The sequence below is a fragment of the Zalophus californianus genome, chromosome 4 (genome assembly GCF_009762305.2).
Source record: "Zalophus californianus isolate mZalCal1 chromosome 4, mZalCal1.pri.v2, whole genome shotgun sequence".
Classification (NCBI taxonomy): domain Eukaryota; kingdom Metazoa; phylum Chordata; class Mammalia; order Carnivora; family Otariidae; genus Zalophus; species Zalophus californianus.
The window spans coordinates 191,090,233-191,104,684 of record NC_045598.1 but is presented as its reverse complement, the minus strand read 5'-3'; the positions used below and the strand labels follow the sequence as shown (position 1 = coordinate 191,104,684).

The 14,452-nt window shown below is 65.3% G+C and overlaps 1 protein-coding gene across 1 annotated transcript; it reads left to right on the top strand.

Annotated features, from left to right (window-relative positions):
* The first annotated feature begins 1,125 nt into the window (after positions 1 to 1,125).
* TONSL (tonsoku like, DNA repair protein) lies at positions 1,126 to 14,339 on the top strand. The gene is made up of 26 exons (XM_027600628.2): positions 1,126 to 1,191; positions 1,286 to 1,381; positions 1,604 to 1,746; positions 2,346 to 2,529; positions 2,887 to 3,016; positions 3,226 to 3,397; positions 3,486 to 3,600; positions 4,054 to 4,199; positions 4,294 to 4,446; positions 4,670 to 4,795; positions 4,914 to 5,094; positions 6,941 to 7,023; positions 7,123 to 7,212; positions 7,505 to 7,577; positions 7,654 to 7,817; positions 7,904 to 8,027; positions 8,169 to 8,917; positions 9,015 to 9,091; positions 9,484 to 9,637; positions 9,725 to 9,803; positions 10,331 to 10,632; positions 10,795 to 10,966; positions 11,667 to 11,842; positions 12,360 to 12,433; positions 12,916 to 13,049; positions 14,086 to 14,339. Exons 1-26 carry the CDS (start codon positions 1,167 to 1,169, stop codon positions 14,277 to 14,279), a joined length of 4,116 nt encoding a protein of 1,371 aa, XP_027456429.1. The 5' UTR covers positions 1,126 to 1,166; the 3' UTR covers positions 14,280 to 14,339.
* The last annotated feature ends 113 nt before the right edge of the window (positions 14,340 to 14,452 follow it).

Here is a 14,452-nt window from a genome sequence, read left to right as displayed (position 1 = left end):
TACTTCCATGGCCGTGCTCTCCCACCCCTGCCCCATCTCCACCTTGCCCCTCACTGTGCTGCTCACACTCCACCAGCAGGCCCTCCAAGCAGCCCTTTCAGTTTCAGGGCCTTCCTGTTCTGCTCCCCATGCCCAGACCAAACTAGGGACCTGCAGAGCACTTCATCCTTCCAAGAGAAGAGGGTTACCTGGGTCCAGCTTCCCATCGCCTGCGCTTCCTCAGGCTCGGCTTTGCCCCCATCCCTGAAGTCTGGTCACTGGCCCTGGGCAGTCTTCCCCGGACCCAGAGACCCATCTAGTCTCTACATCATTCCCTCCACCACAGGCCTTACGGTCCATGCACTGCCTCAGGGTTTCTACCCTATTGGGTCTGTTTCGATTTCCATAGAAAATAAATGCATCCACCATCCCACCCTTTCTGGCCCTCCTCTGGGGCCTTTGGACACCAGCCTTGGCACCCAGTGGGGACTGAAATCTCCAAGGCATGGCAGGTGTTCGGTTCTCGAAGCAGTGCGAGACACGACAGGCATTTAGAGGTCTGTGGCCTGGGTGCACCAGGCCCACAAGGTTTCAGCGTGTGTGCACTGAGGCAGAAGGACCTTGCTCTGTTCAGTTTGGAAAACACATCCACCCACTTTTCCCGCACCAAGCACTGGGGATCCGTGTCCGCGCATGAGACGACTCTGTGGCTGCGCTCGCGGTTGCTCCACAGGCTCTGTGAAAAAGGGCGTATTTGATTCCGTGCACCTATCCAAGTACTCAAGGGTACTTGATCATAGATCCCTTGGTCTCCTTTTATGTGAAAGCGGTGCGTCCCTCAGGTGAAGTCGCAGGTGTAGGTAGATTTGCGTGTGTGTGTGAGGTTAGCGGCAGCACGCGGGCACAAGCCCAGGAGACCCCACCGCAAAGGCGACTGCGGGGCCGGGGAGGAACGTGGGGTGGGGCTCAGTTCCCACGCGGCCCCAGGAGTGTGGGGAGGTGCGCGGATCCCCTCGTCGCTCTCTCGCCGCCCTTCCCAAGTGAACGCCCCCCCGGACTACAGCTCCCAGGATGCTTCGGGTGGCTGGACTACACTTCCCGGGATGCTCCGAGGCATGGGCGGGGCCTGGCGCGGCGCCGCGGCGGGAGCGCGGGAAGTCCGGATCCCCGCGCGCGGCTGCTTGAGCATGAACGTGGAGCGCGAGTTTCGCAGTGAGTCTCCCGGCCGGCTGTGGGGTCGGGAGCGGGTTTGGCCCGCCCGAGCGAAGGGGCTCAGCCTCCCGGCTTCGTCTCTCTCTCTCTGCAGAGCTGAGCAAGGCCAAGGCCAAGGCCCAGAGGAGCGGGCAGCTGCGGGACGAGGCCGTCCTCTGCCACCAGCTGGGGGAGCTCCTGGCCAGCCATGGTGCGTGCCCCGCGCCTGGTCCAGGTTGTGGTCCAGGACCGGGAGAGCTGGGGTGTTGGAGGTCGGGGGACACTCGGGGGCCGGAAGGGACGGGGACCCGCGGGAGGGGCGCGGGAACCTTGTTGAGCGAGCAGCCCAGGGCCGCCCACCGCCGCGCTCGCCCGCGTAGCCCCTGGCTGACTGCCGGGCGGGGGCCGAAGCCTGCCGTGCCTGCCCGCCCAGGTCGCTACGCAGAGGCCCTGCGAGAGCACCAGCATGAGCTCCAGCTCCTGGAGAGCGTCGACGACCCCCTGGGCTGTGCCGTGGCCCACCGCAAGGTCGGAGAGCGACTGGCTGAGCTGGAGGATTACTCAGCTGCCCTGAAGGTGGGCGGAGCCTACCCCCACCCCCAGCACCCTTGCAACCCCATCCAGCCCTCCAGGGCCCCCGCTTCCTGCTGGTCCCTTTCTGAGGAGGGAGGCACAGTCTTCAGTGTCTGACCTCTGGCTAGAGGAGGACACGCCTGGACATGGCCTTTTCTTCAGACAGCCCTGTGATGGGGGATTGTAGTCTGGTTCTTGGGTAGGCACATCAGAGCCTGTCCTAGGGGCCTGGGCCCAGCAACCGTTAGTGAACATAACACTTGGGCTGTGTTTGTGGGCCGGCTGGGGAGTTGGGCCCACTGTCCACAGAGGGCCTGCTCTGGCCCTGGCTAGTGCAGCTGCAGCAGCCCAGCTAACTCCCACTGTCTCTTCCTCATGATGATGTTGGCGGGTTGGAGTGGGGCACCAACCGTCCCCACAGGCAGCCCTTGGCATAGAAGAGATGGGACACGTGCAGCCTGGCTTTGGCCTGCTCTGTGGGGCCTTGGGGGAGTAGGGGACTCTCCTGAGCAAAGGTAGGGACCTCCTGGAGATGGAGTACATAAGAGATGTGCTTGAGGTGGGGCAGGTTGGCTCACAGAGGCCGTTCCTTTGCACCCTAGCACCAGCATCGCTACTTGGAGCTGGCCCATTCTCTGTCCAATCACACTGAGGTGCAGAGGGCCTGGGCCACCATTGGCCGCACCTACCTGGACATCTTTGACCACTGCCAGTCACAGGACACGTTGCTGCAGGCGCAGACTGCCTTTGAGAAGAGCTTGGCTATTGTGGACGAGAAGCTGCAGGGTGAGTGGTCGTGGAGGCCTGCCTTCCCCAGCCTCTGGTTCCAGACCTGCTGGCCAAGGAGCCTGTAGCCTCACAGCCTGCCCGGTGTGCATGGCAGGTTCCACTGGTCTGGGCCCTCCCTTTATAAAGCTGAGATCTGTCCATCAGGCCTCCCTTGAGGAGATGCATGGCCCGTGCTCCTCACAACCTCAGGTCTGGGCATTGTCTGCTCTGTGTCCGTTTGTGCTGTCTACAGCAGGACTCCTGGGCCCCTCAGTGTGAGACAGGTGGGGGAGAGGCTGCACAGACCCAGAGCTGGATACCCCAAGTGGGCATGATGCCCCCCCGGCCACTGATGTGGGGGCGGGCATCTTCCAGGGACATTGGCCAGGCGGGAACTGAGCGAGATGAGGACCCGACTCTACCTCAACCTGGGCCTCACTTTCGAAAGCCTGCGGCAGATGGCGCCGTGCAACGACTACTTCCGGAAGAGCATCTTCCTCGCCGAGTAAGGCCTCCGTCCCCAGAGGAAGGGGCCTCGTGAGAGTGCACCACCCATCTGCCTTCCCCCGCCCCGTCAGTCTCCTCTGAGCAGAGGAGCCCCTGCACGGCTAGAGCATGTCTGTCGGTGTTGGGGAAGGAGCGGCTGCATGTCAGCACTTCCAGTGCGCTCTGTGCTATCCCAGAGGCACCCTGAGCACCTGTCACCACCCGCAGGCAGAACCACCTCTACGAGGACCTGTTCCGTGCCCGCTACAACCTGGGTGCCATCCACTGGCGCCGAGGGCAGCACTCCCAAGCCATGCGCTGCCTGGAGGGGGCCCGAGAGTGTGCACGCATCCTGAGGAAGGAGCTGATGGAGAGCGAGTGCTGCGTGCTCATCTCACAGGTGCCTGCTCTCACAGCTCTGGGCTTAACCCACCGAGGCGCTCGGCCTCTGCGGAGTCTGCAAATCTCACCTTCCCTTCCCCCCACAGATCCTCCAAGACCTGGGCGATTTTTTGGCTGCCAAAAGAGCCTTGAAGAAAGCCTACCGGCTGGGCTTCCAGAAGCCTTTGCAGAAGGCGGCAATCTGCCGGACCCTGAAATACGGTGAGTCTGGGGACCTGAGGGGCTGAAGTCCCCCAGAAGGGGTGGGGAGGTGGCAGCATCAGTGTGGAGCCTTTTCCTGCCCCCCTCTTCTTGTTGGGAAGCGAGCCACACTTTTCTGTGAGGGTTCAGCACAATGTGTCAGAGGGTGACGAGGTGGTCAGGAGCGCGGCTGGGCATTTATACGTGAGCAGGATCCTCACTGGCAAAGTGGAGACAATGGTCTTGTGTGAGAGGGGGGGAGAGGGGCGCCAGGTGTGGCTTCCCTTGCAGGCCAGGTGCTTTCAGTTGTCATTTTTTCGTTTTCCTGATCTCACGACCCCATGGGGTGCATTTTCTTACTGTCCCCTCTTACCGAGGGACGAGCGGGGCGTGGAGAGGGCGGCTGGCCCGCCTAAGAGGCAGCCAGGTCGGAGGTGCGCTGTCCCTGCCTTCACATGAGGCTCTTGTCTGCAGTGCTGGCCGTGGTCCAGCTGCAGGAGCAGCTGCAGGAGTCCGAGGGCAGTGACCCGCAGGTTGCCATGGGCATCTGTGAGCAGCTGGGGGACCTATTCTCCAAGGCAGGCGACTTCCCCAAGGCGGCTGAGGCCTACCAGAAACAGGTGTGCGTCCCCTGCCAAGGTGGGAGGAAAGGGGCAGTGGCACCCTGGCGGGCAAGGTGCAAGGCAGTGGTGGCCTCGCTATCTGCCTCCACAGCTGCGTTTCGCAGAGCTGCTGGGCCGGCCAGGGCCCGAGCTGGCCATCATCCACGTGTCCCTGGCCACCACCTGGGGAGACATGAAGGACCACCGCCGGGCTGTGTCCCACTATGAACAGGAGCTGAGGCTGCGTGGTGGTGACGCTCTGGAGGTGAGCAGTGATGGTGCCCAGCCCTACGCAGGGTGCAGAGGGGCTCCAGGTAGGTCCCCACAGCTCTGCCTCAGGACAGCCACCCTTGAGTGGTGGGCATGGACAAGCATTCTCTTTCCAGGGCTGTTCCACGTGGGCGACAGTGGGGAGCTGGCACTGGCTGGGGCCGGTTCGGTGGGGTGGGCAGCCACCACAACGCTCATCCTTCCTCCTCTTGCTGCAGGAGGCCAAGACCTGGTTAAACATCGCCCTGTCCCGGGAGGAGGCCGGTGACGCCTACGAGCTCCTGGCCCCATGCTTCCAGAAGGCTCTCAGCTGTGCCCAGCAGGCCCAGCGGCCCCAGCTGCAGGTCTGAAAGCCCACGAGGACATCCCCGGCAGCCCTCCTGTCCTCGCCGCCCACCCCCCTGCCCCCACTCGGGGTCTGCTGGCCCTGTGGCCCTGAGCCGGGGTTCCCCTGCTCCTCAGAGGCAGGTCTTACAGCACCTCCACACCGTGCAGCTAAGGCTGCAGCCCCAGGAGGCTCCTGACACCGCGGCCCGACTGCAGGAGCTGAGTGTTCCCAGAGACCAGGAGGAGAGCGGCGAGGAAGAGAAGGAGGGTGACGGGGACACTCCAGAGGCCAGCGACGTGGAGCTCTCGGAGAGTGGTGAGGCCCAAACGCTGCCTTGGCTGCTGCGCCAGCCGCCCCCGCCCTTCCCAACTGGCCCTTCCCCCCCCCGGCCCTCCCCCCTCCCCTCCCGGTCCCCCCCCGCCCTTCCCCCCCGGCCCTTCCCCCCCCGGCCCTCCCCCCTTCCCCCTCCCTCCCGGTCCCCCCCCCCCGCCCTTCCCCCCGGCCCTTCCCCCCCGGCCCTCCCCCCTCCCCCCTCCCCTCTCCCCTCCCGGTCCCCCCCCGCCCTTCCCCCCGCCCTTCCCCCCCCGGCCCTCCCCCTCCCCTCCTGGTCCCCCCCCGGCCCTCCCCCCTCCCCCCTCCCCTCCTGGTCCCCCCCCCCGGCCCTCCCCCCTCCCCCCTCCCCTCCTGGTCCCCCCCCCCCCGCCCTTCCCCCCTGGCCCTTCCCCCCCTCCCCCCCTCCCCTCCTGGTCCCCCCCCCCCGCCCTTCCCCCCTGGCCCTTCCCCCCCAGCCCTCCCCCCTCCCCCCTCCCCTCCCGGTCCCCCCCCCCGCCCTTCCTCCCTGGCCCTTCCCCCCCGGCCCTCCCCCCTCCCCCCTCCCCTCCTGGTCCCCCCCCCCGCCCTTCCCCCCTGGCCCTTCCCCCCCAGCCCTCCCCCCTCCCCCCTCCCCTCCTGGTCCCCCCCCGCCCTTCCCCCCTGGCCCTTCCCCCCAGCCCTCCCCCCTCCCCTCCTGGTCCCCCCCCCCGCCCTTCCCCCCTGGCCCTTCCTCCCCCGCCCTTCCTCCCTGGCAAGGGTTGGGGCTGGGCCCTTGGCTGGGGCGGGCGAGGGTGGAGCCCTCGTGGGGGCTGCTAACTGGTGTGTGACAGGAGGATCCAGCCCCGTGCAGGAAGGGCGTTCAGTACTGGTAGATGGAAGAGAGCTGTGTGTGGAGAGGCTGGGGCAGCCCCAGAACCTTCCTGGAGGAGCAAGTGATAGGAAGGCTAGTGGGCATCTGCGAGGGCAGGAGACGCAGGGTCAGGCTTGGAGAAACGGCAGCGTGAGAGGGAGGCACAGGGCGGGCAAGGTGGGAGTACAGACAGCACGTGGGCTGCGTGGTCCACCCTGTGGAAGGTGGAGGCAAGGGGCTGGGGCTGGGACCCTCGGGGCAGAGGCGGGCCAGGTGGTGGGTGCAGGCAGGCAGCTGAGAGGTGGTGCGTGGAAACCTGTCTTTGAGGCCGGGAGGAATCATTTCAGTTTTGAACTTGGGCGGCTTCCAGAACCTCTCCGGGAGAAGCCAAGGGCTGTGGGAAGTCTGTGCCTTACCTGAGAGGGGATTGGGCTGGGCGTCACTGGTGCGCAGGTGTAGGGAGCCACGGGAGAGTCAGGACCAAAGCAGGAGCTTCAGGCGACACCACTCAACAGGCGCTCGCAGTAAGAGGAGTTGAGGAAGGAGAAGAAGGTTCTAGCAAGGACCAGAGGCACAGGAGAAAGGACTGGGGTCAGGCAGTGAGTGAGCTGGAGGCAGGTGCAGATGGGCAGGCCGGGGATGTACAGGTGGAAAGCACCTGGGTTCACAGGATGAACTGTCTGTAACGTGACCATGACTTAGTCCAACAAAGATGCTTCCCAGGAGGGGGGCAGACATCCGGGGCGGGAAGACCCAGAGCAGGGTCTGAGCACGGGGTGAGAGGTCAGCACTTGATGGACAGGGGGCCGGTGGGCAGAAAGGTCAGGTGCATCCCCTGCGGGCAAAGGGACTGCGGGCGGGGACAACCACAGGCAGGGCAGGGGGTGGGGTGGCAGTTGGCACCGGACCTCCATCCTCCAGGTCTGGAAGGTCGGGGGCCCTGGGGGCAGGGGGGCACCGGGGCTTGGCTCACCTGGAGTGGGCTCGGCTCTGTTCCAGAGGGTGATTCTGAGGGCTGGTCCCCGCAGCTGGAGGAAGATGAGGAGCTGCAGGGCTGCCTAGGCCCGCAGAGGGTGAACAAGGTGAGGACGGTGTGAGGGCACCGTGTGGGCCCCCATGCTTGCCAGGACTGCCTGGTTCCCTTACTCGTTTGCTCCCTGTCCTGGGGCAACTGTCCACAGTGGAACCGGCGCAATGACGTTGGGGAGACCCTGCTGCACCGAGCTTGCATCGAGGGTCGTCTGGGTCGTGTCCGGGACCTCGTGAGACAGGTGGGTCTGCCGTCTCATTCTAGGTACCCTGTGGGCCATGGCGGGGACTTTGTCCTGGAGTACGTGGTCCCCCACAAGAGGGTAGCACAGGGCGTGGGGGCTGCGGGGTGCACCAGCCCTGCACAAGCCCCTACGGGGCCCTCCCTGAGATGAGGCGTCTCATGTGCCAACCATCTCTCTCTGCTGGGACCTGGGCCTGTGGGCCCGTTCTGGGCTTTGAGACCCAAGCTCTGGCCCTCCTGGAGCCTCAGCCCCACGGTGAGGCTGGGCTCTTTCTCGTCCTCGGTCACAGGGCCACCCTCTGAACCCTCGGGACTACTGTGGCTGGACGCCTCTGCACGAGGCCTGCAACTATGGGCATTTGGGTGAGTACCGGGCCAGGCCACACCATGGAGAGGGCCGACAAGGGCTGGGAGCTAGTCTGTGTCCCCTGGCCCGCAGACATTGTGCGCTTCCTGCTGGACCATGGGGCTGCTGTCGATGACCCAGGCGGCCAGGGCTGTGAGGGCATCACTCCCCTGCACGACGCCCTCCACTGCGGTCACTTTGAGGTAGCTGAACTGCTCATTGAACGGGGAGCATCCGTCACGCTCCGGACCATGAAGGTGAGTGGGGGAGGTGAGGGCCGGGCGGGCTCAGGCTGTGGCGGGGGGGGTGCCCTTCCAGCCTCGCTCAGCTGGCGGCCACACAGGGGCACAGCCCGCTGGAGACGCTGCAGCAGTGGGTGAAGCTGTATGGCAAGGATCTGGACAGCGAGACCCGAGAGAAGGCTGGCGCCATGGAGAGGCTGCTCAGGGCGGCCTCCTCAGGCCAAGGCAAGTAGAGGCCTCTTCTGCCCCTGGGGACACCTGTCCCTGGTCTGAGAGTGCCCTAGGCCCTGCTTCTCAGGGGCATTTTAGCATGGGTGGCTGGACAGTGCTGGGCACTGCGTCATGCTAGATTCCGTCTCTCCACAGCCCCCCACAGCTCCCTGGCCTCCCACACCCTTCCACGCCACCATCTGTTCGACCCTGAGATCTCTCCTCCCTCGAGCCCCTGCCCAGGACCCCCAGAGACCTCTCAGGCCCGTGCCAGCGTCTCCCCAGGGCAGGCGGTTCTGGCTGTGGCCAGGCCTCGGAGGACCAGGCACAAGCTGGCCAGCAGCAGCAGCTCAGAGGGTGAGGACTACCCGGGCCCCCCCCGCCCCGCCCACAAGAGGCCCCGGCATTGTGTCCCAGCACAACAGGCCAAAGCCGGGGTGCCTGGCTCCACCAGCAACAGGGAGGCAGCAGCAGCGAGTGCTGCCCGGGCGGCCATCCGAGGTGTGGGTGGGGCCCAGATCAGCCACCCTGGGCCCAGTTTGCCCTGGGGCTCAGGTGAGCCCACCCCGCACCGGGCGGCGCTTATCCCTGAGGAGGAGTGTCTGGTTGGGGACTGGCTGGAGGACGACTCCCCACTGACCCACAGCCGCCAGGATGGCTGTCTGCCCCACCCCCAGGGCAGTGGGGACAGCACCGTTCACGGTGGCTCAGGGTCAGGCAGCAGCAGGAGCCCTGGCCGGCTCTGGGCCCGGACCAGGCAGAGCCGGCTGCCCCAGCTCAGGAGTTGGAATGCACCGGGCAGGGCAAGGGGAGACCGCAGCTCAGCCGCAGACCCTCCAAGGAGCCCTGACATCTCCAGGGCCTCGGGGCCCAGTGGGGACAGCTCGGCGGCAGGCCAGCCCTCGGTGGGTACACCCCTCCGGTGGGAGCTGTGGGGTGGTGAGGGTAGACAAGTGTGTTTTCTGACTCAGCCTGTTGCCCCCCCCGGCCCCCACCCACCAGGGTCCGTCTTTGCCCCCTCCCATCCGGGTGCGAGTGCGCGTGCAGGATAGTCTCTTCCTCATTCCCGTCCCACACAGGTAAACAGCACCTGCCCTCCAAGTCCCTGTTCGCTTTGTGCCCCTGGGAGAACCCTCGAGTGTGCGTATCAGTTGGCGTGGGTAACAAGGACTCACTCGGACTGGATGTGTCACTGCTGCTGGCTGGGGGAGGTCAGAGAGCAGGGAAAGGGTGCCCTGCATGCGCATAGGCAGGGCCCTGGAGGGGTTAGGTCGGCCCTATGGGCCCTAGGAAAAGCCTAGAAGAGCTGCAAGTATGTCAGGCTGCTGGGGGCGCGGGCATGTCCTGAGCAGGGGCAGGAGGAGGGGAGGCGCCAGATAAAGGGTCCGTAGACCCAGAGCAGGGACGAGGGTGGCCTTTCTTCAGCATGGGCAGGGTCCCGGCCAGCTCTGCTCTCCCTCTGTCCCTGCAGCAGGGAGACCCACTCTGTGGCCTGGCTAGCTGAGCAGGCTGCCGAGCGCTACTGTCAGGCTTGTGGGCTGCTGCCGAGGCTTGTCTTGCGAAAGGAGGGGGCCTTGCTGGCCCCACAGGACCCCATTCCCGATGTGCTGCAGAGCAACGAGGAGGTGAGCGGCAGGAGCCTGGGCCCCATGCACACAGAGAGTGCCCCAGCACTGGGTGCCCCTGCGCTGCTTACTGATGGTGCTTTGCAGGTGTTGGCTGAAGTCACTTCGTGGGACCTCCCCCCACTGACTGACCGCTACCGCAGGGCCTGCCAGAGCCTGGAGCAAGGTAGGGGCCGAAGAGAGCTGGAAGTGGCCTGGGCAGAGGGTCATGTTCCTGTGCCACTATCAGGTCTGGGGCCTCACGTCCCCGAGCCCCAGGGAGCCAGTGAGGCACACTCCCTTTGCAGCTGGCCTCAGGTTTTCCTCCTCTATCTGGTGCCCACACATGTGGGTGGCAGGTGGGGGAAGATCGGTCCTGTTGGTGGTGGGACGACGTAGTCACCAGAGCCACCGAAGGCTAGGCCCGGGGTGGCTTTCCAGAGAAGCCTGACATGGGCACTGTGGGATGTGGGGGTGGCTGGCAGGGGTTTGGGCCCTGCCCAGGAGGGCCTGACAAGGCAGAGAGTGGTCATCCCCACCCACCAGCCATGCGTTGGGGCTCCCACAATGCTGGGTCTCCAGGCTGTGGGAGTGGGCTCTGCAGCAGCTCTGGTGGGTGTCCCAGGGCTCACGAGTGAGGGGGGCCTGTTTGGTGGGCCCCCAGGACTCACAGGGCAGAACAGCAGGCTCTGGTGACACCCATCCCCTCCCCAGAGGAGCACCAGGAGGTGCTGCAGGCTATGGACTGCCAGGGCTCCGGCCCCTCGTTCAGTGCCTGCTCCCTGGCCCTGCGCCAGACCCAGCTCACCCCACTGTTGCGGGCCCTCAAGCTGCATACAGCGCTCCGGGAGCTGCACCTGGCAGGGAACCGGCTGGGGGACGGATGTGCTGCTGAGCTGCTGGCCGCCCTGGGCACCATGCCCAGCCTGATCCTCCTAGATCTCTCTTCTAATCACTTGGGCCCCGAAGGCCTACGCCAGCTTGCCACAGGCCTCCAGGGGCAGACCACCTTGCAGGTAGAAGAAGCATGGGGAGCAGCAGGCCGGCCCTAGGGTGGCATCAGAACATTTACATTTGGCCCATCATTGGGTGGGAAGGCGCACTTGAGTGCTGGCCACTGCCCAGCTCTGGGACAGCAAGGAGACCAGATCCTCCAGAGGGGCCCATGTCTTCCACAGAACTTGCAGGAGCTGGACTTAAGCATGAACCCCCTCGGGGATGGCTGTGGCCAGGCCCTGGCATTCATCCTGCAGGCCTGCCCCTCACTCAGTACCTTGCATCTCCAAGCCTGTGGATTTGGCCCCAGCTTCTTCCTGAGCCACCAGGCAGCCCTAGGTACTGCCTTCCAAGGTGAGCTGACGGACATGTTCACGTCCTGGCCTCCAGTTGTCAGAAGGGTACATCCAGGGGCAGACAGCCTTGTGCCAGAGGGGCCCCCAGGGCACAGGGCCTGCTGTCTAGGAGCACGTCGCTGGACGTGCTGGGCCTGCCTGGGCTCAGGGGCATTCCCCTAGGACATGCCGTGGGCCACCATCGCAGTACCCCTGTTCTCACCAGCTCTGAGTGTTCTGTTTGCCTTAGACAATTCCACCATAGACACACCGAGGCTGCAGAGAACCTCGGTCCCAGTACTGAGAAACTGGGAACTGGGAGTCCTCCAGGGGGGTTTTCTGCAGAGGTGGTGGGCCAGGAAGTGGAACTCAGGGGTGTGAGCGCACAGTGGGGGAGAAGCTGGGGTTGGGCAGCAGGTGGTGTTCCCCACCCCCCACCCCATCATGCACAGACATCCCGGCCCAGGGCCTGTCTCAGGTCGCCTGTCCTGTCTCAGGTGCGGAGAGGCAGGTGGCCCAGGGATGGTGGGGAGTAGCTGGGCTCAGAAGTCTGGCCCTGCCCACTCCTCGCCTGGGCAGGAGCTACCCCACTTCCGTGCGCACAAAATCTCAGGGATGATAGCTTCCCCAGTGGGGTCATGAGGGTTTGGGCCTAGGACTGCAGCTGGGCTGAGGTGGTGATCATGTGTGGCTGACAGAGGTTCTGGTCCCCCGTACAGATGCCAGGCACCTGAAGACACTGTCGCTGTCCTACAACAGCCTGGGTTCCGCTGCCCTGGCCCACGCCCTACAGAACCTGCCTGCCCGCACCCTCCAGCGCCTGGAGCTTAGCTCCGTGGCAGCCAGCAAGAGTGACTTGGGCCTCATGGAGCCTGTGGTCAGATACCTGACCAAGGTATGTCTGTGGTGGGGGGGGGTGCCGAAGCAAAGCAACCCCGGGCCATCCAGCCTCCAGTCCCACAGCTGACACCGGGCAGGGGTGGGAGCAGCCTGGGAAGGGGGTTGCACGTTCAGAAAGAACAGCTGTGGGAATGCTGCCTGCCACAAGCTGTGAATTCCTGGCCAGCAGCAAAGGTGCCCGGGACCCAGTGCAGCTTCCCTGCCCCAGGCAGGTCCCAGGGTCTTGCCAGGGCTTCCAGGGCTCTCTCCCTTGGCTCTTCCATGTGGGGCTGGTCCCTGTGATTTTCACGTGCCAAGTGTGACTTATACCTGGAAGGGGAGGTGTTTCCTTTTGATCTGCAAATTGAAGGGATACTGCTCCCCTCTGGTGCATTGGGGGTCAGGCAGACTTTGCCCCCTTGTTCCCAAGGAGGAAGGAAGGTATCTGACCTGGGTATGGGGCCTTTGCTGGGAGGCAGGGAGGGCAGGCACCCCACTCAGACCAGGCCCCCTTGGGCCTCTGCTCTGTCTAGGAAGGCTGTGTACTAGCTCACTTGAGCCTGTCTGCAAACCACCTGTGTGACAAGGCAGTGAGAGACCTGAGCAGGTAATCCATTCCTACGCCATTCTGAAGGGGGTCTGGTGTCAAGGCTCAGCACCCTGGGGGAGCTAGGTCAGGCAGGGAAGGGGTACCAGCTTCTCCCCCAAGTGTGTCCCAGGACCTAGCTCCTTCCAGATTCAATCCTGCCTCCTCCTGGCCTTCTTCCCACACGCCTGAGGCTCCTGAGAGCCTTTCCCATCACCCTTTGTGCAACAGCCCATACAGGGGCCACTCATGATCCTCCAGCCTCAGCTGGCTCTTGGCAGTGTTGGGCACTGAAGCCAGGCAGGCATCCCCAGGCCTGGGCCTTGGCAGTGTCCAGCTAGCCCTGGGGAAGTACTTGCACCTGTGTCACTGGGGGCAGGGGGGCGGGGGGCTGTGGGGCCTGGCCTATGGCTCCCAGAGCGGTGGTTTGTCTGGAGCAGCTTTCTCTAGTGTTGGGGGCCTCCCTCCCTGGAGGCTGACCACTTCTTCCCCTGTCATTTCAGATGTCTTCCTTGTTGCCCCTCACTCACTTCACTGGACCTGTCTGCCAACCCTGAGATTAGCGGTGTTGGCCTGGAGGAGCTTCTGTCTGCCCTCCAGCTGCGGCCCCAAGGCCTCAGCTTCCTTGGCCTGTCAGGTGGGCTTGGGTACCTACCTGAGGCCCAGGTGCCTCCTCTGTATGGGTTGTCACTGCCACAGCCAGATGGCAAGGGTGGGCTGGGTCCCCCGAGGTTGACACAATGGGGGACAGTGACAGTGACCAAAGTGACTGAAAGGGGGTGTGAGCCCAGCTCCTAAAACAGTGGGGCAGGAGGAACATGGGATCTCTGCTTTTAACCTGTTCAGCCTGACCCTGAGACCATAGTAGCTGGGGATCCCCTTTCACGAGGATTTCCTAATTACCACTGGCAAGAGGATGGAGTTCAAGGTCAGGGTGGCAAAAGCTTGCCACCAAGGGATCTTCCTGGCAGGGGCTGCCGGGGCCCTACCGCCCAGCCTGTGGTGTCTTAGCTTGTTCTCCTTCTGGCCACACCCGGGCACGGTACCAAAGCTGTTTCGAGGACGAGCCCAGGAGACACTGCTTTGGTGAACTGGCCACCCGGTAGGCTGGCACACCCGTAGCGCTGGGGCAGGAGTACCGGGCTTCGCCCTCCAGGACCAGGACTCGGGGGGGTGTGCGCACAGGGAACGCCTGGGAGCCCCGGCCCGGGAAGGCTGCTGGGCGGCCTGCGCACAGCTGAGGGGCTGCTCCGCACCCACCTGCATCTGCACCGTCCCCTCCCCTCGCGCCCTAGGGCCCTGAGCCTCCCGGGCGCTCCGGCCTCCCTGGAGCTCGGCGTCCTCTTGAGACCCACGGGCACCCCTGCTGCGTCCATTTTATGGATGGAGAGGCCCAGGCATTGTCCTACAGGGCGGCACGGCTGTGGCCGCAGCGTGCTTTAGCTGGGGTCCGTCCGGCCGCCTGCCGGCTCCGACGGGGCCCACAGACCCGGGAGGCCCCCGGGAGCACGCACCCCTGCCCAGAGTGCGTGGGGGCCTCGCGGGGCCTCTGCCACGCCCCGAGCGGTAGCCCTCGGGGCCTCAGGGGAGGTGCGTCTCTTCCGAGGGCCCACGGGCGTGGGGCTCGGGAGGGCTCCGGCCCCCTGACGCCTGCTCCCGCCTCCGCTCTGCAGGCTGCGCCGTCCAGGGCCCCCTGCGCCCGGGCCTCTGGGACCAGATCGCGGCACACGTGCGGGAGCTCCAGCTGTGCAGCAGGCGCCTCTCCCCCGAGGACCGGGCGGCCCTGCGCCGGCTGCTGCCCGGCCAGCCGGGCCCCGGCGCCTACACCCTGGACCGAGGGCCCAAGCTCTTCTTCAGGCGCCTGTGAGCGGCCGGCGCTGCCCGCTGCTCCCCCCGCCCCCCACGCCTCAAATAAACGGACGCTGCTACCGCCGCCGCCGCTGCTGCCTGAAAGGCGGGTGGGAGGCGGGAAACGGGGTTCGCTTTGCTGGAGGGAGAGCGCGCTGGAATGGAGGGCAGTTCCGGTCACTTAGAGGCCCC